The sequence below is a fragment of the Oncorhynchus clarkii genome, chromosome 2 (genome assembly GCF_045791955.1).
Source record: "Oncorhynchus clarkii lewisi isolate Uvic-CL-2024 chromosome 2, UVic_Ocla_1.0, whole genome shotgun sequence".
Lineage (NCBI taxonomy): Eukaryota > Metazoa > Chordata > Actinopteri > Salmoniformes > Salmonidae > Oncorhynchus > Oncorhynchus clarkii.
The window spans coordinates 70,648,557-70,673,710 of record NC_092148.1 but is presented as its reverse complement, the minus strand read 5'-3'; the positions used below and the strand labels follow the sequence as shown (position 1 = coordinate 70,673,710).

At 40.8% G+C, this 25,154-nt stretch overlaps 4 protein-coding genes across 11 annotated transcripts in view; all 4 read left to right on the top strand.

The window, feature by feature from the left end:
- Positions 1-784: 784 nt before the first annotated feature.
- Positions 785-4,465, top strand: LOC139373118 (26S proteasome non-ATPase regulatory subunit 7-like). Its single transcript, XM_071113242.1, has 8 exons — positions 785-937; positions 1,982-2,073; positions 2,240-2,332; positions 2,453-2,550; positions 2,706-2,786; positions 2,955-3,046; positions 3,201-3,399; positions 3,695-4,465. The coding sequence occupies exons 1-8, from the start codon at positions 864-866 to the stop codon at positions 3,941-3,943; spliced, it is 978 nt and encodes a 325-aa protein (XP_070969343.1). The 5' UTR covers positions 785-863; the 3' UTR covers positions 3,944-4,465.
- Positions 4,466-6,113: 1,648 nt separating this feature from the next.
- LOC139373106 (hypoxanthine-guanine phosphoribosyltransferase-like) lies at positions 6,114-12,762 on the top strand. Of its 2 annotated transcripts, XM_071113221.1 has the most exons (9): positions 6,114-6,309; positions 6,720-6,826; positions 7,461-7,644; positions 8,036-8,101; positions 8,953-8,970; positions 9,268-9,350; positions 10,006-10,052; positions 10,587-10,663; positions 11,320-11,577. In XM_071113221.1, exons 1-9 carry the CDS (start codon positions 6,295-6,297, stop codon positions 11,365-11,367), a joined length of 645 nt encoding a protein of 214 aa, XP_070969322.1. In that variant the 5' UTR covers positions 6,114-6,294; the 3' UTR covers positions 11,368-11,577. The 2 variants fall into 2 exon arrangements, with proteins under 2 accessions (XP_070969322.1, XP_070969329.1); XM_071113228.1 differs by lacking the exon at positions 8,953-8,970 and having other exon boundaries at positions 11,320-12,762.
- Positions 12,763-15,133: 2,371 nt separating this feature from the next.
- LOC139373097 (nudix (nucleoside diphosphate linked moiety X)-type motif 7) lies at positions 15,134-18,905 on the top strand. Of its 2 annotated transcripts, XM_071113197.1 has the most exons (5): positions 15,134-15,223; positions 15,280-15,570; positions 17,507-17,644; positions 17,764-17,922; positions 18,323-18,905. In XM_071113197.1, the coding sequence occupies exons 2-5, from the start codon at positions 15,415-15,417 to the stop codon at positions 18,671-18,673; spliced, it is 804 nt and encodes a 267-aa protein (XP_070969298.1). In that variant the 5' UTR covers positions 15,134-15,223; positions 15,280-15,414; the 3' UTR covers positions 18,674-18,905. The 2 variants fall into 2 exon arrangements, with proteins under 2 accessions (XP_070969298.1, XP_070969308.1); XM_071113207.1 differs by lacking the exon at positions 17,507-17,644.
- Positions 18,906-19,640: 735 nt separating this feature from the next.
- The window catches only part of LOC139373070 (NLR family CARD domain-containing protein 3-like), a 30,291-nt gene continuing 24,777 nt past the window's right edge, over positions 19,641-25,154 (top strand). For 2 of the 6 annotated variants that reach the window (XR_011627533.1, XM_071113173.1), the window contains exons 1-4: positions 19,651-19,742; positions 21,791-21,906; positions 22,084-22,203; positions 22,496-22,609. Coding sequence is in view for 4 of the 6 variants with exons in the window: in XM_071113173.1 (XP_070969274.1) it covers positions 21,866-21,906; positions 22,084-22,203; positions 22,496-22,609 (275 nt within the window). In the remaining 2 variants the exon portion in view is untranslated. Of the gene's footprint in view, positions 19,743-20,485; positions 20,592-21,790; positions 21,907-22,083; positions 22,204-22,495; positions 22,610-25,154 lie in introns of those variants that run through there. The other 4 variants (XR_011627534.1, XM_071113159.1, XM_071113139.1 and 1 more) reach the window with 3 other exon arrangements.

Sequence of the window (25,154 nt, the reverse complement as noted above, 5' to 3'; positions counted from 1 at the left end):
GAAGTCTAGCCAGACAGATTAGTTATTTGCTCTGATTCATGTGCAGTGTTGATGAGTCTCCAGTCCTTCAGGTCACGTAGCAGACAAAACCTGCTTTATGAGGTGCTACAAACCCATATCAGGATTAGACAGATGGTATACAGATAAGATTTACTTGGGGTCCCAGCCCATGTGGAGGTGGAAGGGAACGATGCAGTTGATGTACTGGCTAAACAAGAACTTAGTAGTGGGGATGTTAATGTTGTAGTTTCAATGAGCAAGGCAGAGGCAAAAGGCCTGATATGGACAGTGATGGTGCAGAGATGGCAGGAGCAATGGAATAGAGATACTAAGGGCAGGCATTTATTTCAATTACAGAGGGAAGTCGGGGAGGGGAGGACAAGAGGAAGGGACAGAAAAGAGGAGGCTATTTTTACAAGATTAAGGGTGGGACACAGACGGTTGAATAAGACTTTAAATGTGATAGGAAAGCATCCAACAGGAAAGTGTGATTATTTGCAAGGAAACAGAGACCGTGGAGCATGTATTGCTACAGTGTGGGCAGTATGAGAGGGAAAGTGAGAGGCTGAGATCAAGTATGAGGGAGAAGGGGATACAGGAAATTAGTTTAAATAGTATATTGAGTAGAACGTCATTAGTTATAGTCTCAAATATGTTGTTATATTTTTTAAGAGCAACGAGGCTGGCAGGTATGATTTAGTTTCTACCCGTCTCTGGCCCACACTCCAGTTCCGTAGGTGGTGGTAATGCACCATGACGTTGGATGCCAACTGCCGATAATCCCCACCGAAGAAGAAGAAGAAACACTTCGACAGGAAGTAGCTAGCTAAGCAGCTAGCATCCTCAAACACTTTGCTTCAAAAATGCCGGAGTTAGCGGTAGAAAATGTTGTTGTCCATCCACTTGTGTTGCTCAGCGTGGTGGATCATTTTAATAGGTATGTAATTAATAATATATATGTTTGAAAATCACATCCATTCGCTACTTCTGCTAGCTTGCCACTTTTGTACGAGATGATGATGTTGCAGCCAGGCATAGCTAACGTTAGCTGGCCAGCTAACCTGCTGAGTCAGAAACCCATTTTAAGCTGTGCATTTGTTAGCAATGACAGTAGTATATCTAGTTAGTTTATTTTGGCTGATAAATTGCAATAACAGGCAAATAGCTAGCAACATTCACTAATTATGGAAGAATTTAGCCACCGCATCATTATGGATCAGAGTAGTTAGCTAGGGATAAAGTATTGTAGTTGGCTTATTCAGGGGGGTGGGGGGGACATTTAGCAGATTTAAAGTTTATTTCCTGAAATTCTACACATTTTGTCATGGGATGCAGAGAACCTTTTGCGGTTTCATAACACATTTTCTTGCAATTCTATATATTTTGCCATGTCTAATGTGTATTCATGTGATAGTTGAGTGACTCAATCAATGCAACAACATCTATGGGCTAAAAAGAAAACTTGCTAAAGAACGTTTGCTGACATGAGCTAGTTGATCTGGACATTTCTGACAAGTTATAAATACCTCTGAGGTATGCAATGACTTACATGACAAGAGGAGAAACTGATGATGCACTACCCAATTTCGAAATTGTACCTTGGTCATTCTACTATTACAATTTTTATGACTAAGTTGGGAACCGTTTGGGAACCACTGAGCTAATTAACTAGTTATGCACTCTTAAACTTTTGTATAATTTCAGCCAGTAGTTTTTAAAGTGGTACTCATGAGCAAAAAGTGGTCCCCATTTTTTGTGTACTACGTCATCATATTGTGTACTATGTCATCCATTTCTTATGTTACGTCCTGCTATATATATATTTTTAAAAAATGTGCAATTCATATATGTTACGAATCCAATTCGTACTATATGTTACAATTTGTTTGTGATTAAGCTCATGGAGCGTGTCTTAAGTTTTTGTTTGATTTCCACTAAGACATCCTATGATATTGATTGTGTAAATGTTCTCTTTTGACAGAATAGGGAAAGTAGGCAACCAAAAGCGAGTAGTGGGTGTCCTCCTCGGCTCTTGGCATAAGAAAGTCCTTGATGTGTCCAACAGCTTTGCAGGTGAGTTATTCTCCTTCCATGTACTAAAATAACGTGTTTGTGACTAGTTTATAACATCTTTATCATATTTGTGAGAGAACTCAAATAATAATTATGATCACTAAACGTTTAGCTATATAGCTAAGCCTGTTGTTGGATCCAATATTGATTGTGTGTTTTTCACCAGTGCCTTTTGATGAGGATGACAAGGATGATTCAGTGTGGTTCCTGGATCATGACTACTTGGAGAATATGTACAACATGTTCAAGAAAGTCAATGGTGAGACCACACACACACACACTATAGAGTATTACATTTGAACTATATACATTCAGTCTCATCGACTTCTACATAGTGTGGCTATGAGATTTTTAAACCTTTTCCTTCTCTTCTCTCCAGCCAGAGAGAGGATAGTGGGCTGGTATCACACAGGTCCTAAACTACATAAGAATGATATTGCCATCAATGAACTCATCAAGCAATACTGCACCAATTCAGTAAGTGCTTTCCACCCAGTAAATATTCCACATTAATACCTAAATATCTTGAAGAAATATGTCTCCTCTCCTGTTGAAAGGATTAAATTGTATTGATAATGCAGCAGATAATTAAGTGAACATTGACTATGTTTGTATGGCACTTTCCCCCTCAGGTATTAGTGATCATTGATGTAAAGCCTAAGGACCTGGGCCTGCCTACAGAAGCCTACTTCTCGGTGGAGGAAATACATGACGTAAGTGGAGCATAGACTTGTTTGAGACTAAATGACAAAATAATTCAAACCCTGGACCAGCCAACCATAGGAGCTGTGGGCAGATTTTGGACTGGGCATACAATTGATCATTGTGAAAGGAAGGAAGACTTTTACTCTAAAAGGGTTCTTGTTTTTTCACTCTTCCAGGACGGCACCCCGACCTCCAAAACATTTGAACATGTGACCAGTGAGATTGGAGCCGAGGAGGCAGAAGAGGTGGGCGTGGAGCACCTTCTCAGGTACACATCATTTTTTAACTGGACTACGCAGACACCAAACATTTCATGGATTTTCAATTATTTCTACAGTTTCATGCTTAACACCACACCGAACAGACTTGCACTAATGTCGACTAAACTTGATATATTCTACCCTATTTTCTTCCGTCTACAGAGACATCAAGGACACAACAGTTGGTACTCTGTCACAGCGTATCACTAACCAGGTACATGGCCTAAAGGGGCTCAACTCCAAGCTGCTGGACATCAGGTCTTACCTGGAGAGAGTGGCTGCAGGCAAGTTGCCCATCAACCACCAAATCATCTACCACCTACAGGACATCTTCAACCTGCTTCCTGATGTCAACCTTCTGGTAAGCTGGGGTGTAGGTTTAGGATGGGGATGGTGTGGGGATGGGGTAATGTGTGTGAGTAGGCTGGGTTCTGTGGGAGAAAGGGGGCAGGGAGTGGCTGGCATGGTAATCAATATTAGCTTTTTTATTTTGAAGGACTACACAGATTCATTTTCCTTCTCAAATCAAATAAATTCACCTGGTATGATCTACCACTTCATTACAATGAACAGATAGTCTGGCTTTTTCCACCAGATTTTCACTGTTTAGTTAATCATTATACACAATGCCCTAATCCTGCCACTTCTCCCTGCAGGAGTTCACAAAGGCCTTCTACCTGAAGACCAATGACCAGATGCTAGTGGTCTACCTGGCATCCCTCATCCGCTCAGTGGTGGCTCTCCACAACCTCATCAACAACAAGATCTCCAACCGTGACGCTGAGAGGAAGGAGGGACAGGAGAAGGAAGAGGGCAAGAAGGAGAAGAAGGAAGACAAGGAGAAGAAGGAAGAGAAGGAGAAAGGCGACACCTCGTCTAGGAAAGATGAGAAAAAGAAGAAATGAGTGTGCATTATTGGTGTTCGTCTTTGTCATACCCTATTCCCCTGGATAGTGCACTACTTTTGGCCTGAGCCACAGTCGTCTGAATATGGGTCTAGCTAAAAGTAGTGCTCTATATGGGGGTGTGGTGTCATTTGAGACTTGCCCTTTGTCATAACTGGCACTGAATAACTATAGTGCTGAGGGTGACAGGATGGTTATGTGTGTTGGATGTTCTCTACAATGAGAACATGTTGGTTCTGCACCATCTGGGCTGCGTTTAGTAGGGCACAACGTTACAGAACCTCAGATAGAAATCCATATTGTAGAACAGACATGCCTTTTTGACATGTGAAGAGTCAGGTCAGCTCTATTCTGGTATTTCTATCTACAACTTTCAGTAAATTGCCCCCTCCCGAATGTGACCCTGGTGTTGTGTGTGTGTGTGTGTGTGTTGTGTGTGTGTGTGTAGTGAAAGAAACCTTCAGTTTCTGTATCACTTCATTAAAGTAGGGTCATATTAAATCATTTTCGTTAAGTTTCTAAGTTGCAAATCTTTTCTTTTGTCCCTTGCCTTTGTTTGGGTGTATTTTGTTGTACTGTATGATATTTCATGTCATAGAAACACAAGGAGGAGAATTGTGAGGTTATGAAGCCTCGCCTGACATTTGTCGGGAAGATGCATTCAAGTCTGGTAATGGACTGCATATTATGAATCTCTCTCACAACACAGGCGATACCAAGTGAAGAGTGGTTTGAAGTTTATTTTTCCATTTGGATTAACTGTAGACAAAGATAATTGATAAAGGATCTATACTGGGTTACTTGATGACACAACCTTTACAGCCAAGGAACTAATAGTTCCTGAAGTGCCTTCAGAAAGTATTCATACCCCTTGACTTATTCCACATTTTGTGTTACAGCCTGAGTTCAAAATATATATATTTTCCCCCTCACCCATCTACACACAATACCCAATTTTTTAAATGTATATTTTACCCTTGTTTTACCAAGTAAGTTGACTGAGAACACATTCTCATTTACAGCAATGGCCTAGGGAATAGTTACAGGGGAGAGGTGGGGGGATGAATGAGCCAATTGTAAACTGGGGATGATTAGGTGACCATGATGGTATGAGGGCCAGATTGGGAATTTTGCCCGTAATGACATAAAAAAAAAAAAATAATAATATAATACAGAAGTATCACACCTGAGTCAATACATGTTAGAATCACCTTTGGCAGCGATTACAGCTGTGAGTATTTCTGGGTAAGTCTTAAGAACTTTTCACACCTGGATTGTACAATATTTGCACATTATTCTTTTAAATATTCTTCGCTCTGTCAAGTTGATTGTTGATCTTTGCTAGACAACAATTTTCAAGTCTTGCCATAGTTTTTCAAGTCGATTTATGTCACTGTAACTAGGTCACTCAGGAACATTCAATGTCGTCTTGGTAAGCAACTCCAATGTAGATTTGGCCTTGTGTTTATGTTATTGTCCTGCTGAAATGTGAATTTGTCTCCCAGTGTCTGTTGGAAAGCAGGTTTTCCTCTATGATTTTTCCTGTGCTTAGCTCTATTCTGTTTATTTTCATCCTAAAAAACTCCTTGCCGATGACAAGCATACCCATATCGTGATGCAGTCACCACCATGCTTGAAAAAATGAAGTGGTACTCAGTGATTTGTTTGATTTGCCCCAAATATAACGCTTTGTATTCAGGACAAAAAAAAGTTAATTTCTTTTTTTTTTGTAGTTTTACTTTAGTTCCTTATTGCAAACAGGATGCATATTTCTGTACAAGCTTCATTTTTCACTGTTATTTAGGTCAGTATTGTGGAGTAACTACAATGTGGTTGATGCCTCTGCGTTTATTACTATCATCCTTGTCATGACGCAGCACTAGGTTAGTATGGCGAAGATGCGTTTCTGGTAGATTTGGATGTGTAGATTTATATTCTAACATACAGTAAAATAACGGTAGGTATGGTTTTTTGTACGACAAACTGCTAATAGGCTTAAATTATTTTCACACTAACGTCAGTAGCTAATTCGAAAATTGTACCATACAATCTATGGTATGCAACAAGGAATACAGCCGTAGGATTTTATCAAATGTTCACGTCAGATAAATCAGATTTTGGTCGGTAAAATGGATTGTGACGTCAGGGTTTAAAACCCCCAGGGGAGGGAGAGCAAGGTTGGAGTACCGTATGTAAGCTATTCGCCCACGGTAAAGTAGGCAGTAGGCGACGAAGAGCGAGCACGAGAGACGCACCACCCACCAAGCTAAATAACATTCTTATTCTCTATTGATCGGGGCATGACTCCTCAAATATCACTCTAGTGAGGCGTGAACAGCAAGAGCGGTGATATGGCCTATATCCAGGTAAGGTGTACGCTGTCCCTATGTTATATTTGTAATGTCAGTCAGACCACTCGTCTTGCTCTGGGGTGAATGGTAATCTGCAGAATGGACGTTTCTGAGTTGTGTCGGAGTGTGGTTTCATAATGACATCAGGGTTGCGGGACGTGATTAATCACTGGGTTTTTACTCCGTTGTCAGATTACATAATTTCAGAATTCACGCAGCTAGTCAGACCAAGTAGGCTATGGAGTCTTAAAAGCGGGTCTGCACCCTATCTCTGTCTCACCCACAAACAGGTGGTTTAAAGCAATCTTAAACGTTGCCAGGGCTCCTGGCTCGTGTGTGGAGCTTCAGTTTGCTAAGACTTTTGGTCACCTCAATTGCACATTTATGTGCCATTTCCTAAATGTGTTATCTCTTTGCTCCTTCAGATACCCGATGATGAGAAGGGGTATAAGTTGGACCTCTTCTGTGTCCCCAAACACTATGAGGAGGATTTAGACCAGGTTATCATCCCCCATGGACTGATCATGGACCGGTAAGTCAAACATCACCACTGGACTGGCACTCTTGGGGATTGGGTAGGCTACTGTACTATAACATAATTGCACATTTTACTATTCCCTTGTGGAATAAATCAGAACTCTAATTTTGTACAAATTCCTCTATGCCTCCATTGTTTCCTTAATTTACACCGTGGTTGCTAAGGTATTTTGTCGGATAGAGCTCACTGACATATTTGTTAGACAAATCATTGTTAGGCATCTAAACCAGCAGTGATTTTTTTTTTGGTTTTGTTGTAATGGTGTATAGCCATCATCAATTTGCATTGCAGATAGGGAGAGGGCAAGCAGCAGCCTTATGAATGAAACACACTGTTAGTCGGATACCCTGTTGTAGAATGCCATGTTAAACCCTGTTATGAATAGTAGGACTCCAGACAGATCATTTGATTTGACCCAGTCAGCAACTTTTCAGCCAGTTTTCCACACATTGCCAATACTAGCCTTAAACTATGATGTTCTGACTGACCAGATCACAGACCATCTGAAGATTGATTGATGGGCCTGCCCAGAAATTTCAGGTCCCATGCCATTGTATCGCCCTCTCTCCCTCTCTTTTTTTTTTATCCTTCTCTCCTTTTATCCTTCTATCCTTCTGTCTCTCTCTAGGACTGAGCGCCTGGCTCGTGATATAGTCCGGGACATGGGGGGACACCATATAGTAGCACTGTGTGTTCTCAAAGGAGGTTATACATTCTTTGCCGACCTGCTGGACTACATCAAGGCCCTAAATCAGAACAGCGATAAGTCTGTCCCGTTGACTGTGGATTTCATTAGGCTAAAGAGCTATTGCGTGAGTGAACCACTCCACGTTTCTCTCACTCTCCTTCAATAGCCTCCAATTGTGTAAGAAAGATGGCAATCTTTATATGTAAGCAATGCAGCTGTTGCTTATTCTGTCTCTCGCTGTGTGTGTTTAGCCTGGTCTCAGATCAGTTTGTTTAGCCAACCCCTCTTATCTGTTGTCTGTCATGACAACAAACATGACACAAGGGTTGGCTAAATCACAATGTGATCTGCTACTAGACTCTCAGCTGATGCATGAGCAGATAACACTTCCATTGGCCAACACGGTTATGTCTTTTAATGTATTACTAGATGACCTTATGATTATTTAGAGTAGACCATCACCCTCTTCCTGGGTGAGATGTGTAGTTTTACTGATATGTGTGTATTGTCCCCAGAATGACCAGTCTACAAACATTGTCAAAGTTATCGGAGGGGACGAGCTCTCAACTCTAACCGGGAAGGTGAGATTTGATTGCTTGACATAACCACAGATAAAATACAAATATTAATCCTTTAACCAATGAGGTGCTGTATTTTTGTTTAATATACACACACACACACACACACACACACACACACACACACACACACACACACACACACACACACACACACACACACACACACACACACACACACACAGTGGGGCAAAAAAGTATTTAGTCAGCCACCAATTGTGCAAGTTCTCCCACTTAAAAAGACGAGGCCTGTAATTTTCATCATAGGTACGCTTCAACTATGACAGACAAAATGAGAAAAAAAATCCAGAAAATCACATTGTAGGATTTTTTATGAATTTATTTGCAAATTATGGTGGAAAATAAGTATTTGGTCAATAACAAAAGTTTATCTCAATACTTTGTTATATACCCTTTGTTGGCAATGAAAGGGGTCAAATGTTTTCTGTAAGTCTTCACCAGGTTTTCACACAGTGTTGCTGGTATTTTGGCCCATTCCTCCATGCAGATCTCCTCTAGAGCAGTGATGTTTTGGGGCTGTTGCTGGGCAACACGGACTTTCAACTCCCTCCAAAGATTTTCTAAGGGGTTGAGATCTGGAGACTGGCTAGGCCACTCCAGGACCAAATACTTAGTTTCCACCATAATTTTCAAATAAATTCATTAAAAATCCTACAATGTGATTTTCTGGATTTTTTTTTCTCATTTTGTCTGTCATAGTTGAAGTGTACCTATGATAAAGTACAGGCCTCTCCCATCTTTTTAAGTGGGAGAACTTGCACAATTGGTGGCTGACTAAATACTTTTTTGCCCCACTGTATATGTGATCAATTGTCTTCTAATTTCCTTTGCAGAATGTTTTGATAGTTGAGGTAAGACCAATTTCCCTGTCTTTTTAGCACATAATCTGAAAATTCAGTCTCTGTAAATGTTAAAACTGCTGTACATAAATGTGTGGCGCACACTAGCTCTCTCATGGACTATAGCTGTATGACCAGGGTGCAAATCACATTCACTAATGGGTGTACCCTAAAAGAAGTGGGCTGTACCATCGCTATAGTTGTCCACATTAATATTGAATTGCTTCCCTTGAATTGTTGTTGGACTTCCTTGCACTCCTTAAATTGAAGCCTCTTATGCAATGGTATCTGTCCTGCTGACGTGTTTAGGACATTGTGGAGACTGGGAGGACTATGGAGACACTGCTATCACTGCTGAGTGAATGCAATCCAAAGATGGTCAAAGTCGTCAGGTGAGAACCAATGTATTAAGCACACAGTACTTTTTTTTTTCTCCCATATTGTGCTTACTGAACAGTCCCTATAAGTGCTGTGTAGCCCTGATTTAGACAGAGAAGTGGTTCAGCTCAGAATGTCACTCTTTGACTGCAGTTACACAGGGGTCCAAATTCGGATATATTTTTTTCACTAATTGGTCTTTTGACCAATTGGATCAGCTCTAAAAAAAGATCTAATGTGACAATATCTGATGTGATTGGTCAGTAGACCAATTAGTGGAAAAAGATTGATCTAGACAGCAATATTAATGTCTCTATCTATTGTAATGCGCACTCTCCCCTTAAGCACTGATTTAGAGATGTTATGTGACTGGATCAGATTAAGAGTTAATCTATGTACCATACTGTTAATTGAACTGTGGAGGGATGGGATATCCCTCTGCTATGGAAGGGACTATTTGACGCTAGTTATGGTTGTAGACGGCTGTGTTGAGCGCATTATAGCTATGCTATGTTATTGAACAATGCAAGGCCATTGAGTGGATTATATTGTTTGCTGTGTCATTGAGATTGTTGAAGACCATGTCATTGAGAGCAATGCATGCCATTAAGAGCATGGTTTGCATAGAGATCCTATTCAGTTTTGTGCTTGTATGCATTGTCATTTCAGCCTTCTGGTCAAGAGAACACCAAGGAGCTCAGGATACAGACCAGACTGTGAGTTCTGCCGTGTTTTGTGTGTGTCGTGCATGCCTTCCCACCGTTGATACACTGCTGTACTAGAAAGAGTCTTTGGCAGGATGACCACGTATAATAGTTATATTTTTCGCATGGAATTAATATGCATATCTAACGATCGACTTTGAATGTGTAGGTCAACATGGTACTCTGGTACTAGTATTCTACACACACATGGTTAGTGATGTATGTCATTCCTTTAAGTCAGAGTTGGATAAGCTTTCTAAGATGGTTTTGCAAGGACAGCTGTTTACCTTTGACCTGCTCTGTGACCCTTGAAGCTAAAGGGTCAACCCCAGTCACAGACAACAGGAGTCAACTAGCTAACCTCCAGAGATGGAAAAGAGAAACATTCTTTATATCTGTGTTAATGTTATGAAATGCTAATGCAAAACTCATCCCATAAGATCTTTTGATACTGCTAACTTAATACTACACAGCAAGATGTCTAACTTACATGTAGCTTAGTATTGTATTGTGCAGTAAATGATGTCCGTCTCTGTATTTGGTCAGACATCGGGTTTGAGGTGCCAGATTTGTTTCTGGTGGGATATGCCCTGGACTACAATGAGTACTTCAGAGATCTCAGTGTAAGTTTGCTGCATTGGAGATGATCCTGATATTCAGTTATATTTTCTATCTGAGATTCAGCATGTCAAAACCTAGTGAAAGATGTACACTGAGTGTACAAAACATAAGGAACACTTTCCTAATATTGAGTTGGACTCCCTTTTTCCATCAGAACAGCCTCAATTCGTCGGGGCATCGACTCTACAAGGTGTCGAAAGCGTTCCACAGGGATGCTGACTCGTGTTGACTCCAATGCTTCCCACAGTTGTCAAGTTGGCTGGATGTCCTTTGGGTGGTGGACCATTCTTGATACACACAGGAAACTGTTGAGTGTGAAAAAAACATCAGCATTGCAGTTCTTGACAAACTCAAACTGGTGCACCTGACACCTACTTTTGTCTTGCCCATTCACCCTCTGAATGGAACATACACAATCCATGTCTCAAGGCTTGAAAATCCTTCTTTACCCTGCCTTGTCCCCTTCACCTACACTGATTTGAAGGAGAACAAGTGACATCAATAAGGGATGGTTGCTTTCACCTGGTCAATCTGACATGGAAAGAACACTTGTTCCTAATGTTTTGTACACTCAATGTATGTATGGGGGGTCAGTTTAATCAAGTCTGCTGTTGGTGTATTCTTTTTACACTTTACCATGTGTTTTTGCTCCGTGCAGCACATCTGTATACTGAACGAGAACGCAAAGGAGAAGTACAAAGTGTGAGCTGAGGCGATAGACAGATGAATGACTAGAGACTAGGACCACTGTGATGATCCTGAGCTTTTTAGGGTTCTGAACCTTATTTATCTGTGTATACTATTTGAGAAAACAAAAATGTATTGAATCCATATTTTTGTTCCCCTAGAAGCAATGGGATGAGTTATGTTTTTAAGTAGAGGATTCGTGTAAAGATAGTTATGGGAGTACACTTTTTTTATTTAGATTTGTTATTCTATATTATATTGGGTCCTTGGATGCCTCTCATCTGATTTATGTTAGTAAGGATGGATTTTGTTATGTTGCTTAATACAATCCACAGGATCTCAGGCGACTGTACATATCCACAGTAAAATCTATGTGAGTCAAGTCATGTACTGCATTGTACAAACCAATGATGCTGTTTAACTCATATGCCAAGCCCATGCAAAGACAAGCCTGGAATGTAATGTAACAATTTTGTTTAATAATGGCAATGTTTTCATTCACCAAGGACATTAACAATCCTATTTTAATATTCCTGTCAATCTTAAATGTGTGTGTTAGAGAGATGCCTTCCATAGATTGACTTTAAAGAAAAGAGAAATCCGTACACTACTCTTGTTTTTTTTTTTTCATTTTTATTGAAGCATTTAAGGCCAAGAGGCTAACATACAGTTGAAGTTGGAAGTTTACATACACTTATGTTGGAGTCATGAAAACATGTTTTTCAAGATCATGAGGAAGGAAAATGATGTGGATATATTGAATCAACATCTCAAGACATCAGTCAGGAAGTTAAAGCTTGGTCGCAAATGGGTCGTTCAAATGGACTATGACCCCAAGCATACTTCCAAAATTGTAGCAAAATGGCTTAAGGACAACAAAGTCAAGGTATTGGAGTGGCCATCACAAAGCTCTGACCTCAATCCCATAGAGCATTTGTTGGCAGAACTGAAAAAGCTTGTGCGAGCAAGGAGGCCTACAAACCTGACTCAGTTACATCAGCTCTGTCAGGAGGAATGGGACAAAATTCACCCAACTTATTGTGGGAAGCTTGTGGAAGGCTACCCAAAACATTTGACCCAAGTTAAACCATTTAAAGGCAATGCTACCAAATACTAATTGAGTGTATGTAAACTTCTGACCCACTGGGAATGTGATGAAAGAAATAAAAGCTGAAATAAATAATTATCTCTACTATTATTCTGGCATTTCACATCCTTAAAATAAAGTGGTGATCCTAACTGAACTAAGACCGGGAAGTTTTACTAGAATTAAATGTCAGTAATTGTGATACACTTTAGCCAAATACATTTAAACTCAGTTTATGTAAACTTCTGACTTCAACTGTACATAGTTGTGGGAAGTAGGGGTGCTGAGTGTTTAATAAATTTTAAGATAAGCATTTTTTTCACAAAAGTTGTGGGGTTTTACTAGTATTAATGGACCGATATAGATTTCTGTAACATGGGCAAAAAACATTGAGACAAAGTGGTTTGTGATGATATGGCTCAGTTGGTAGAGTGTGATTCCCACCGGGGACCAGCATGAAAATGTATGCACTCACTACTGTAAACTGCTCTACTAAAATGTAAAAGGAATTAAGACCATTTCAGTTCACATTTAGAAATAAGTTGAATTTGCAAAGTATTTCAAGAAACTGGAAAACATATCAAGCAAGTATTTTTATATTCAGTCCCAAGTATTATCAGAATAACGTTTGTAACGTAATGTTTTGTACAGAACTACATTGGCTTGCGAAAGTATTCACCCCCCTGGCATTTTACTTATTTTGTTGCCTTACAATGGGATGTTTGTATCATGAGATTTACACAACATGCCTACCACTTTGGCTATGCAAAATATTTGTGAAACAAGACAAAAAACAGAACTTGAGCATGCATAACTATTCACCCCCCCCAAAGTCAATACTTTGTAGAACCACCTTTTGCAGCAATTACAGCTGCAAATCTCTTGGTGTGTCTATAAGCTTGGCACATCTAGCCACTGGGATTTTTGCCCATTCTTCAAGGCAAAATTGCTCTAGCTCCTTCAAGTGGAATGGGTTCCGCTGGTGTACAACAGCCTTTAAGTCATACCACAGATTCTCAATTGTATTGTCTGGGCTTTGACTGGGCCATTCCAAGACATCTAATGTTTTCCCTTAAACCACTCAAGTGTTACTTTAGCAGTATGCTTAGGGTCATTGTCCTGCTGGAAGGTGAACCTCCATCCCAGTCTCAAGTCTCTGGCAGACAAACAGGTTTCCCTTAAGAATTTCCCTGTATTTAGCACCATCCATCGTTACTCCAATTCTGACCAGTTTCCCAGTCCCTGCCGATGGAAAAACATCCCCACAGCACGATGCTTCCACCAACATACTTCACTGTGGGGATGATATTATCGGGGTGATGAGAGGTGTTGGGTTTGCGCCAGACAGAGTTTTCCTTGATGGCCAAAAAGCAAAATGTTAGTCTCATCTGACCAGAGTACCTTCTTCCATATGTTTGGGGGGTCTCCCACATGCATTTTGGCGAACACCAAATGGGTTTGAATATTTTTCCTTTAAGCAATGGCTTTTTTCCGGCCATTACCATGAAGTGGGAAGTGGTTAGGTCGTTGGACTAGTAACAAAAAGGTTGCAAGATCGAATCCCTGAGCTAACAAGGTAAACATTTTGTTCTGTTCCTAGGCTGTCATTGAAAATAAGAATTTGTTCTTAACTGACTTGCCTTGTTAAATAAAGGTAAAATAAATAATTTTAAAAGCCCAGCTCTGTGGAGTGTACAGCTTAAAGTGGTCCTATGGGCAGATATTCCAACCTCCGCTGTGGAGTTTTGCAGCTCCTTCAGGGTTATCTTCGGTCTCTTTGTTGCCTCTCTGATTAATGCCCTCCTTGCCTGGTCTGTGAGTTTTGGTGGGCCGCCTTCTCTTGGCAAGTTAGTTGTGGTGTCATATTCTTTCAATTTTTTAATAATGGATTTAAAGGTGCTCTGTGGGATATTCAAAGTTTCTGATATTTTTTTATAACCCAACCCTGATCTGTACTTGTCCACAACTTTGTCGCTGACCTGTTTGGCGAGCTCCTTACTTAGTGGTGTTGCAGACTCTGGGGCCTTTCAGAACAGGTGTATATATACTGAGATTATGTGACTTCTGAAGGTAATTGGTTGCACCAGATCTTATTTAGGGGCTTCATATCAAAGGGGGTGAATAAATATGCACACACGCTTTTCTGTTTTTAATGTCTTTGAAACAAGTTATTTTTTTCATTTCACTTCACCAATTTGGACTATTTTGTTAATGTCCATTACATGAAATCCAAATAAAAATACATTTAAATTACAGGTTGTAATGCAACAAAATAGGACAAATTCCAAGGGGGTGAATACTTTTGCAAGGCACTGTATCAGACTCAAGTTACAAATGCTAGTGAACACGCAAATACATTTAGTAAAACCATTTTTTTTTTAAATAACAAATGTAGTGCACTGGGTCTTTACTCGTCCTGTATTAGAGGATCAAGAAAGACATCTTCTTTTTTCTTATGTTATCTCTTTGTTACCCTTCACCTGCAACACGATAGCTCAGCTGTGCGAGTTCCTTTTTTAATTATGGATTGACTTGAAAATGGGTTGGTAGATTATTAATTTCATGGCAGTTATTTTAGATGTTAATTTGAGGCATAACTGTTCAACATGTCCGTGCAAAACATAGAGCGTTATCATTTTCCAAGTTGTTGGTCTCTGGTTCCCCACTAGATGGAGTGCCCTACATTTTCTTTATCCTGAAGGGACTCGCTTCCGCAATCCGCATGCAAACATTGTAGCCTAATGTCAAGTGGAAGCATTGTAGCAACAACGATCGTTTTGCACAGCAGGTGCCTGTCCGAAGAAAATATTTAATATTGGGATAGTAGTGACAGGTCGGCAGCAGGATTATAGCATTCTGAAGCTTTTCTCCTGTACAGCAATAACAAACTCAAGCTATATTTTATAACAAAAACAAGGTAGGTTACTGGTATGTTTCACTGTGAGGTCTTTGCCTCTGGCTACATTGTTGACCTTCAGGATGGACCTAAAAGAAAAGACAGCTGCCATATTGAAACAATATGAAGTCGGAAGCAGATTCTCGTACTTGCCGGTCTTGCCCAAAGCCTCGGTGTTGATACCGCTGTTTGTGAGGGACGGAGAAGTCCACATGCTGATGACTCTACGCTCCCAAGAGGTTAGTAATATGGCTCTCCTTACTCCTTAGTTTAACTAGTTTACCTTAACTATTATGTAATCGATTCTTAGGCCTACAGTTTTGCCATTGAACATACAAAATTGTGTTATGAACATTGAAAACAATTAATTCAAAAGTAAAGCATGACAGTGTTACATCCAAATGTGTGAAATTGTCCTCTGAATTTATATACATAGCCTTTGATATTTGTGCGTTAGCATGCGTGAGTGTGCTTGTGCACTGCACGGTGTGCAAATATAGCACATTGCGATGTGTGAAATATACTACTCAGTTGTGGTGAGTCGCTCTTTATGAACGGATCTGGTAAACGAATCGCATCGATGAGAGCCGTTCATTTTGCTCCCTGATTCCCATACTGCTGGTACTGCTTTTTGGGATCAAAACAACGTTTTTCTGCTGCTAAATTACAGAAGTATTCTCCAAAGAATGTGAATCCTTACAGCAGAAACAATAAATAGTGGGGAGAGAGGGTCAATCTAGTTCACGATTATTTTTTAAAATTCATTGCAGGCCATCCAAATAATTTGGCCAGGTAAAAAAAAAATGTATTTGAACGTGCATTTCAAGATCTGACACAATGGTAGCCAACCTTTTGGGCTTTACATTAGAGATTAGCAACATTTTCATGGGTCTCGGTTTATTTTTAAGCATTTTGAATGAAGATTTGTTTTTCGAGACAAATTAGCCGGTTCAACGAAATTACTCGAAATGCCCATCACAACTCAGCTTGAAGTGTCCCCATTCGCCCTAGCGAATAGCTAGCTTTTCATGTGGTGCGGACTGGTAAGAATCACATCAAATGTTCTTGACACGCTTCGTAAACAGGTGTAGACTGGCAGTGAAATGCTTACTTACGGCCTTTCCCAGCCTTGCAGAGAAATGAAAATAGAAAAGTAAAACGGCTAATAAATACACAATGAGTAACGATAACTTGGCAATATACAGGGTACCAGTACCGAGTCGATGTGCAGGGGGACAAGGTAATTGAGGTAGATATGTCCATATAACTAGGGATAAAGTGTCAGATAATAAACAGTAGCAGCAGCAAGTGATGAGTCAAAAAAAAGTTAGTTAACCGAATAGCTACCTGGACAAACTATTTAGCAGTCTTATGGCTTGGGGGTAGAAGCTGTTCAGGGTAGCAAAGAGAACTGTCTATGACTGGGGTGGCTGAAGTTAGATTTTTTTTAGGGCCTTCCTCTGACACTGCCTGATATAGAGGTCCTGGATGGCAGGGAGCTCAGCCCCAGTGATGTACTGGGCCGTACACACTACCCTCTGTAGCACCTTGCGGTCAGATGCCAAGCAGTTGCCATACCAAGTGGTGATGCAGCCAGTCAAGATGCTCTCAATGGTGCAGCTGTAGAACTTTTTTAGGAAATATTTTCCGCCCCCTGAGGTGGTAGAGGCATTGTCGTGCCCTCTTCACAACTTTGTTGGCGTGTGTCGACCATGATAGTTCCTTAGTGATGTGGACACCGAGGAGATTGAAGCTTTCGACCCACTCCACTACAGCCCCCTCGACGTGAATGGAGGCGTGCTCGCCTCTCCGTTTCCTGTAGTCCACAATCACCTCCTCTCTATAGGTTGTCTCATCGTCGTCAGTGATCAGTCCTACTACCGTGTTGTCTGCAAACTTAATGATGGTGTTGGAGTCGTGCGTGAACAAGAAGTACAGAAGGTGACTAAGCACGCACCCCTGAAGTGCCCCTGTGTTGAGGGTCAGCATGGCGGATGCGTTGTCTACTCTCACCACTTGGGGGCAGCCCATCAGGGAGTCCAGGATCCAGTTGCAGAGGGAGGTGTTCAGTCCCAGGATCCTTAGCTTAGTGATGAGCTTTGAGGGTACTATGGTGTTGAATGCTGAGCTGTAGTCAATGAACAGCATTCTCATATAGGTGTTCCTCTTGTCCAGGTGGGAACGGGCCGTGTTGAGTGCAATAGAGATTGCGTCATCTGTGGATCTGAGTGGTCTATCTCATCCAAATTAGGGTCTGCCGCATCAGGAGGACACTCATGTGCTAGCAAGGCAGAAGTCCTGGGTTTGCACCAGGTGTGGGCCGAATCGGGAGGAAGTGGTACTCGCTAAGCAAGCAGCGTGATGTCCTTTACACAAGAAAACAAAATGGAATGCTGTAGAACTCACTCTGTCTCTCTCGCTCTGTGCTGCAGCTGAGGACCAACGCAGGCGAGGTGTGTTTCCCAGGTGGGAAGAGGGACCCGAGGGACAGGGATGACGTGGACACGGCTCTGAGAGAGGCAGAGGAGGAGATAGGCCTTCCTCCTGACCAGGTGGATGTGGTCTGCACACTCTTCCCCATTATGAACAAGGTACACATGGGGAGAGGTTGCTTTTACATTAACAAAGATAAAACGTTTCAAAGCAGATGCTGATGATTTCTCAACACCCCCACTATCATGGTGTAGCAGGATTCTGGTCCTGGAGGACTATTAAAAATAAACTGCTGATGGCATAATTAGCTGAATCAGGTGTTTTATTGAATCGGGTTGGATAAAAATCCTGCACTCCAAGTAACTCCATGACCGAAGTTGGAGAACCCTGCCCGGTATAGTACAGTATATTTTGGAATTAGATATTGCCAATAGATTACAGGTCATACTTCTAGTCAGAGATATTCATACTTTCTCCTCTCCCCTCTCTTCCACATCTTTTCTCTTCTCCCCTTCATTCCCCTCGCCCCTCTTCTCTCTCCCTCCTCTCACTCTGTAGAGTGGTCTGTTGGTGACTCCAGTGGTGGGGTTCATTGAGGCCTCATTCTCTCCTCGCCCAAACCCAGCCGAGGTCAGCGCTGTGTTCACTGTCCCTCTGGAGTTCTTCACTAGAGAGATAGACCACTCATCCTACAGCGCGACTGGAATTGCTGGCTTGCTCCACAGTTTCCAGTTTCCGGACCCTGAATCAGGCAGCCACTATCAGATATGGGGCCTGACTGCCATTTTGGCTATACTGGTCTCTGTCCTAGCCCTCAGAAAAAAGCCTGAGTTTGAGACTGGTTTTGATTCTGATGACCCGGTATCTTTCTTCCAACACAATCTTAACAAGAGGATCAGTAAACTATGACATATATCAATGTTTAATTTTTTTTATTTTAACCAGATAATTATATAATGCAATGTAATGATGGAGAGAACATATTTTTCCCTAAAATGTTGTAAATGTAATTGTTCTGCCAACTGTAAATGTGGAATCATGTGCAATACCTACGTTCTTTACAAAAATGTATTTTCATTTTTACTTTGAATGTAATTTGTGAATATTGTATATTGATGACAATAAAAAAAGTAAGCTATTACAGTTTGAATCGGTAAATGCATCCAGTTGAGTTCATAAATGTAACATGTGTGAGAGGATAGTGGGCAGTGGCCTGTTTAGAGCTATGTGGAAGGACAAGACTGAGTTGATACCTGGACCAGGGCCTGTATTCACAAAGAATCTGAGTAGGAGGGCTGATATATAATCAGGTTAGCCTCTCAGATCATAATGAATAATATTGGACTAGATGACTGATGGGGGGCGCTGTGTTGAAGCCACCATGCCTCCATCTTGGCACACATTTCTGAAGCTATAGAAATGCTTTTGTCTATCAGTCTATAATAGTTTTTGCCACATTTATTCTATTAGACACCTTAATGAATACCTTTAAATTTGATTTGTAGGCCAAAAATGAAAAATATTGAAACATTTTTTTAGGTTACTAATGTTACTGTCCCTACTTCAACATAACAATACTTAATTTTGTCCTCAACATTTTTTATTGAAATATTGTAGAACTCTCGATGGCCAATACATAGCATCAGCAATCCAGGGTTTATTTTCATCATTGGTTCTAACCTAAAGCAGAGGACTGGCAGGACAGGAGCTTCAACTGAAGCAGACCAATGTAGAAATAATCCACTGCTGTATATGCAATATGAGTTCAGTGAATATAGTTTTAAATGCCCTGAAATTATATCTACAATAATTCATCTAACATTGCACATGACCTACACGATCACACCATAGCTAGATATCCAATCCTAAACTCTTGACTTCAGCTCCACCTCCTCCAGAGTCAGGATCTTATTTAACTATGCTAGGATCCATTTTGAGGAAATGAACATGATCAAAACATTTGAGTGGACTGATTAAAGTAAGTGGATTGTGATTGTTTATTATAACACAGACAGAAGGGCTATTGTCAATGTAATTCGTGGTGTTAGATAGCAGCTAATAAAACTCACCAGCTGTAATGATAACGAAACCGAATGTTACTGAAATTGTGACTAAAAAGTGCCTCTATAGCTAGGTTTCCATCCAATTGGCTACAGATGTAATATATATTCTAAAATCCTACCAAACTGACTTGTTGCAGGTGTTTCCACCATAATGACTTGTCGTGGATAAAAATCAGGGCTTGATTGTGTTGTGTTAATAACATTTAGACTACGTTACCCAGCAGACTATGCGGATGGTTAAAGAACGCCTTGCATGGCTTAACGTTGAGTTTTCTAGCTGAAGTATATGTTCATTAAAAGTAGTTAAACCTATGCCCCGGTTTGTCATTATATAAGGATCAAACATAACAGTGATGACAGTGCACACAATGTAATTTTTCGCTTAAGTTTTCATGTACCGAATAAAAATCTAAAGTTGAATGTGTAAAGAGCGTCAATTCACTAAACTGCGGTAGTGTATGGCAATTTATTTGTCATGAAAATCCATAAAACAATTTTATTTATGTTCGCTATGTAGCCCTTCTAAATTATTTAAATAATTTTCAATGTATTTGTCATATGGGAGCCACCATCCCTGCCTGCGCTAAACAGTTAACGTTATGTTCTAGCTCATGAACTGAGGATAGTTGTAGCTAGCACATCTGAGAAGTTTATAAAGAATTTTGCTAGTCTTGTTCGTCTACATAACAGTATTCTCTCTTGAAATCGGAGTTCTTCGAGTTTCCCAGCCGTAGCCTGTCTGCCTGCGATCGACATGAACACAGGTAGGCTACAATGGTTTTAAAATGTAGCCTATTTAACTGATAAACCTTAGTTTACAGCCCAATACATTTTAATCGCGTCCGAATACTCAAACTAACGTACTAATTGTGACTTGAATTGAGTATATAGTATGCTTATTGGTCATATTATGGATATTGTTAGTATGCCAAAAGTTACCGGATGTCGTACTAAATAGGCCAAAACACAAAATATACATGCAGTGGACACTATTTTCGTGATTTTTAGGGCCCATAATGCAATTCTACAGAAAATTCGGAAAATATGCAGGCGAGGTCCGAGGCATGTTGAGGTTTCCAGGGTTAGAGTAGTGCAGAAGTTGTTATATGTTGAGGCAGTGAAGAAAGTAGAGGAAATTGGTCAAGGGGGAGGGATCCTGAGAGGAGTGGTGTGCGTAGGAGATCTGTACCAGTACAGAGGGATAGGCCAACAAGTGATGTTTCAGTGAGATTCAATTTTTAGGAATGGTTATCAACTGTACTGCAGGGATGGAACGTAAATCACAGAAAATTGAGGCTGTGGTAGCTAGCAGCTGCAGAGTGTTTTTGGTGTGAGACTTGACATCAGAATAGTTACTGGGTGTGTTAAGTGATGGTGTCCCATCCTTTCAGGTTGTTGACCTGAGGTAGGACTAAATAGATTTAAATAGTGGAGTAGTGTGGTGTTATTTTTTTATTTTATAAATGTATTTTTTGTGAGTTGTGTGAGATGGTATTTTTTATTTTTTTTCAGGCAAAGTGTTAGGGAGTTGTACTCCAGTCTAGAAGGTGGCGGTCGGTAATGCAACATTTATTGGATGCCAACCGCTATTAGACCTAATGATTGTTTCTAAATTATGGTGTACCCCTGGCTATCCAGACATTTGTGCCATCTGGTTTGTTTTTAATATAAGGAATTTTAAATGATTTATACTTGTACTTTTGATACTTAAGTATATTTCAGCAATTACATTTACTTTTGATACTTAAGTATATTTAAAATATAAAATATACAAATACTTTTACTCAAGTAGTATTTTACTGGTTAACTTTTTTACTTTTACTTGAGTCATTTTCTATTAAGGAATCATTACTTTTACTTAAGTATGACAATTGAGTACTTTTTCCATCCCTGGTTGTTTTTTTCACCAAAGTATCAGGGTGTGTCAGCATCAGTACAGTATATGGTGATTGTGTGTTCTCAGCTCTGCTTCACTGGGTCAAGTTCTAATCCTGGATTCCCCTGGTCTGCCCCTGAGGAGGGGGCCACTGACTCTAAAATGAGTCTCCCTGAACCCAGCATTCAAACAGATGCTAGGAGGTAAGAGGAGAGATATTGTGTTCTCACCCCTCTCTTTCCCTCTGTATGTGTTTTTGTGTGAAGGAGGAATACCCATGAATAATGTTAACTTAATTACCAATATTACAAAAACACATTACACTATTCATTGTAAGAAGAAATGGATAGGGATTCAATGTCAGTCCACATTGTGTTCAGCAGCCCACTACGTCAGGAGAGACCAGGGTCTCCTGTACCTGGCTGTGTGTCTATGAAGAGTGATGGGTCCATGGGACACCCAATCAACGTGAAAGAGGCTGCCCTCTCAACTGCTCAAAGGTGCCAACTAGTAGTCACTTTTTCTTTGTATTTCCTGTTTCACTCACAGGGATTTGGTTGATGTGGCTTAAACAACATTTTACCCTTGTCTTCCCTCTTTATTTATGATCTAGATAAAATATTTCTATGATATTGTATAACGGTATCCTGAAATCCAAAACCTGTTTTGCTAACATTCCATTTCATGCCAAACATTTGGCGTCGCAAGGAGTGTAATGATAACTCAAACAGACTGGTACAATAGGCTGTTATATTCCAAATAATTTTAAAATGGCAATGTGCATTTTTACAGGGTCTGTCAGGAGAGATCAGACTCACCTGTGCCCAGTTGTGTGTCCATGAAGAGTGATGGGTCCATGGGACAGCCAATCAACTTCAGAGAGGATACCGTCTCTACAGAACAAAGGTAAAGCAACCAGTGGTGTCTATTTATTACTTTTTGGGGGCTGGGGGTGGAGTGCGATTCGACTACATTGATCATTTTCTCTCGCTACTTTCAATGATTTACTCAGTGTTGGGGTCGTTACTGTTAGGGTTTGTTCCTTACGTCCTTCTTTGTCAATCATTGGTTCATTGGTGAAATTAGCATTATGACAGTATCTTTAATTAAATCATTCAAAAATCTTTATTGACCCCACGGGGTGAGATCTTGCGCAGTGGTTAAGGGCGCTGTACTGCAGCGCCAGCTGTGCCATCAGAGTCCCTGGGTTCGCGCCCAGGCTCTGTCGTAACCGGCCGCGACCGGGAGGTCTGTGGGGCGATGCACAATTGGCCTAGCGTCGTCCGGGTTAGGGAGGGATTGGTCGGTAGGGATCTCCTTATCTCATCGCGCACCAGCGACTCCTGTGACGGGCCGGGCGCAGTGCGCGCTAGCCAAGGTTGCCAGGTGCACGATGTTTCCTCCGACACATTGGTGCGGTTGGCTTCCGGGTTGGATGCGCGCTGTGTTAAGAAGCAGTACGGCTGGTTGGGTTGTGTATCGGAGGACGCATGACATTCAACCTTCGTCTCTCCCGAGCCCGTAAGGGAGTTGTAGCAATGAGACAAGATAGTAGCTACTACAACAATTGGATACCACGAAATTGGGGAGAAAAAAGGGGTAACATTTTTTTTTTTTAAATTCTTTATTAATGCAATTGCAGACAGAAGTTGACAAACAGGAACATAGCACGCATGTTTATGTGTAAGTTCTGCATCAATCAAAAGGTCTCAAGTTGTTTTATTAAACCTTAGTGATGTCACTATCATTACATTTTTACTCCTGAGACCATCCACACACAACTATACAAACATAGAGTTTCAGTGTTTATCTAAAAGCTAGGCAATAAATGTCTGAGTAGTCTCTTATCTTCCACACTCCCCTGCAGAGTTCTGTCCTACTACCCACACATTATAAGAGCGAGAAAGAGCAAACAACTGTGGAACAATTCTAAAACTATATAATGTGTGTGTGTGTATATATATATATATATATATATATATACACACACACACACACACACACACCACTTAAAAAGATGATAGGTACATAGGTACACTTCAACTATGACAGACAAAATGAAAAAAGAAAAATCCAGAAAATCACATTGTAGGATTTTTAATGAATTTATTTGCAAATTATGGGGGAAAATAAGTATTTTGTCACCTACAAACAAGCAAGATCTCTGGCTCTCACAGACCTGTAACTTCTTCTTTAAGAGGCTCCTCTGTCCTCCACTTGTTACCTGTATTAATGGCACCTGTTTGAACTTGTTATCAGTATAAAAGACACCTCTCCACAACCTCAAACAGTCACACTCCAAACTCCACTATGGCCAAGACCAAAGAGCTGTCAAAGGACACCAGAAACAAAATTGTAGACCTGCACCAGGCTGGGAAGACTGAATCTGCAATAGGTAAGCAGCTTGGTTTGAAGAAATCAACTGTGGGAGCAATTATTGGGAAATGGAAGACATACAAGACCACTGATAATCTCCCTTGATCTGGGGCTCCACGCAGAACTCAACCTGTGGGGTCAAAATGATCACAAGAACGGTGAGCAAAAATCCCAGAACCACACGGGGGGACCTAATGAATGACCTGCAGAGAACTGGGACCAAAGTAACAAAGCCTACCATCAGTAACACACTACGCCGCCAGGGACGCAAATCCTGCAGTGCCAGACGTGTCCCCCTGCTTAAGCCAGTACATGTCCAGGCCCATCTGAAGTTCGCTAGAGAGCATTTGGATGATCCAGAAGAAGATTGGGAGAATCTCATATGGTCATATGGTCATATGGTCAGATGAAACCAAAATAGAACTTTTGGTAAAAACTAAACTCGTCGTGTTTGGAGGACAAAGAATGCTGAGTTGCATCCAAAGAACACAATACCTACTGTGAAGCATGGGGATGGAAACATCATGCTTTGGGGCTGTTTTTCTGCAAAAGGACCAGGACGACTGATCCGTGTAAAGGAAAGAATGAATGGGGCCATGTATCGTGAGATTTTGAGTGAAAACCTCCTTCCATCAGCAATGGCATTGAAGATGAAACGTGGCTGGGTCTTTCAGCATGACAATGATCCCAAACACACCGCCCGGGCAACGAAGGAGTGGCTTCGTAAGAAGCATTTCAAGGTCCTGGAGTGGCCTAGCCAGTCTCCAGATCTCAACCCCATAGAAAATCTTTGGAGGGAGTTGAAAGTCCGTGTTGCCCAGCAACAGCCCCAAAACATCACTGCTCTAGAGGAGATCTGCATGGAGGAATGGGCCAAAATACCAGCAACAGTGTGTGAAAACCTTGTGAAGACTTACAGAAAACGTTTGACCTCTGTCATTGCCAACAAAGGGTATATAACAAAGTATTGAGATAAACTTTTGTTATTGACCAAATACTTATTTTCCACCATAATTTGCAAATAAATTCATAAAAAATCCTACAATGTGATTTTCTGGATTTTTTTCTCATTTTG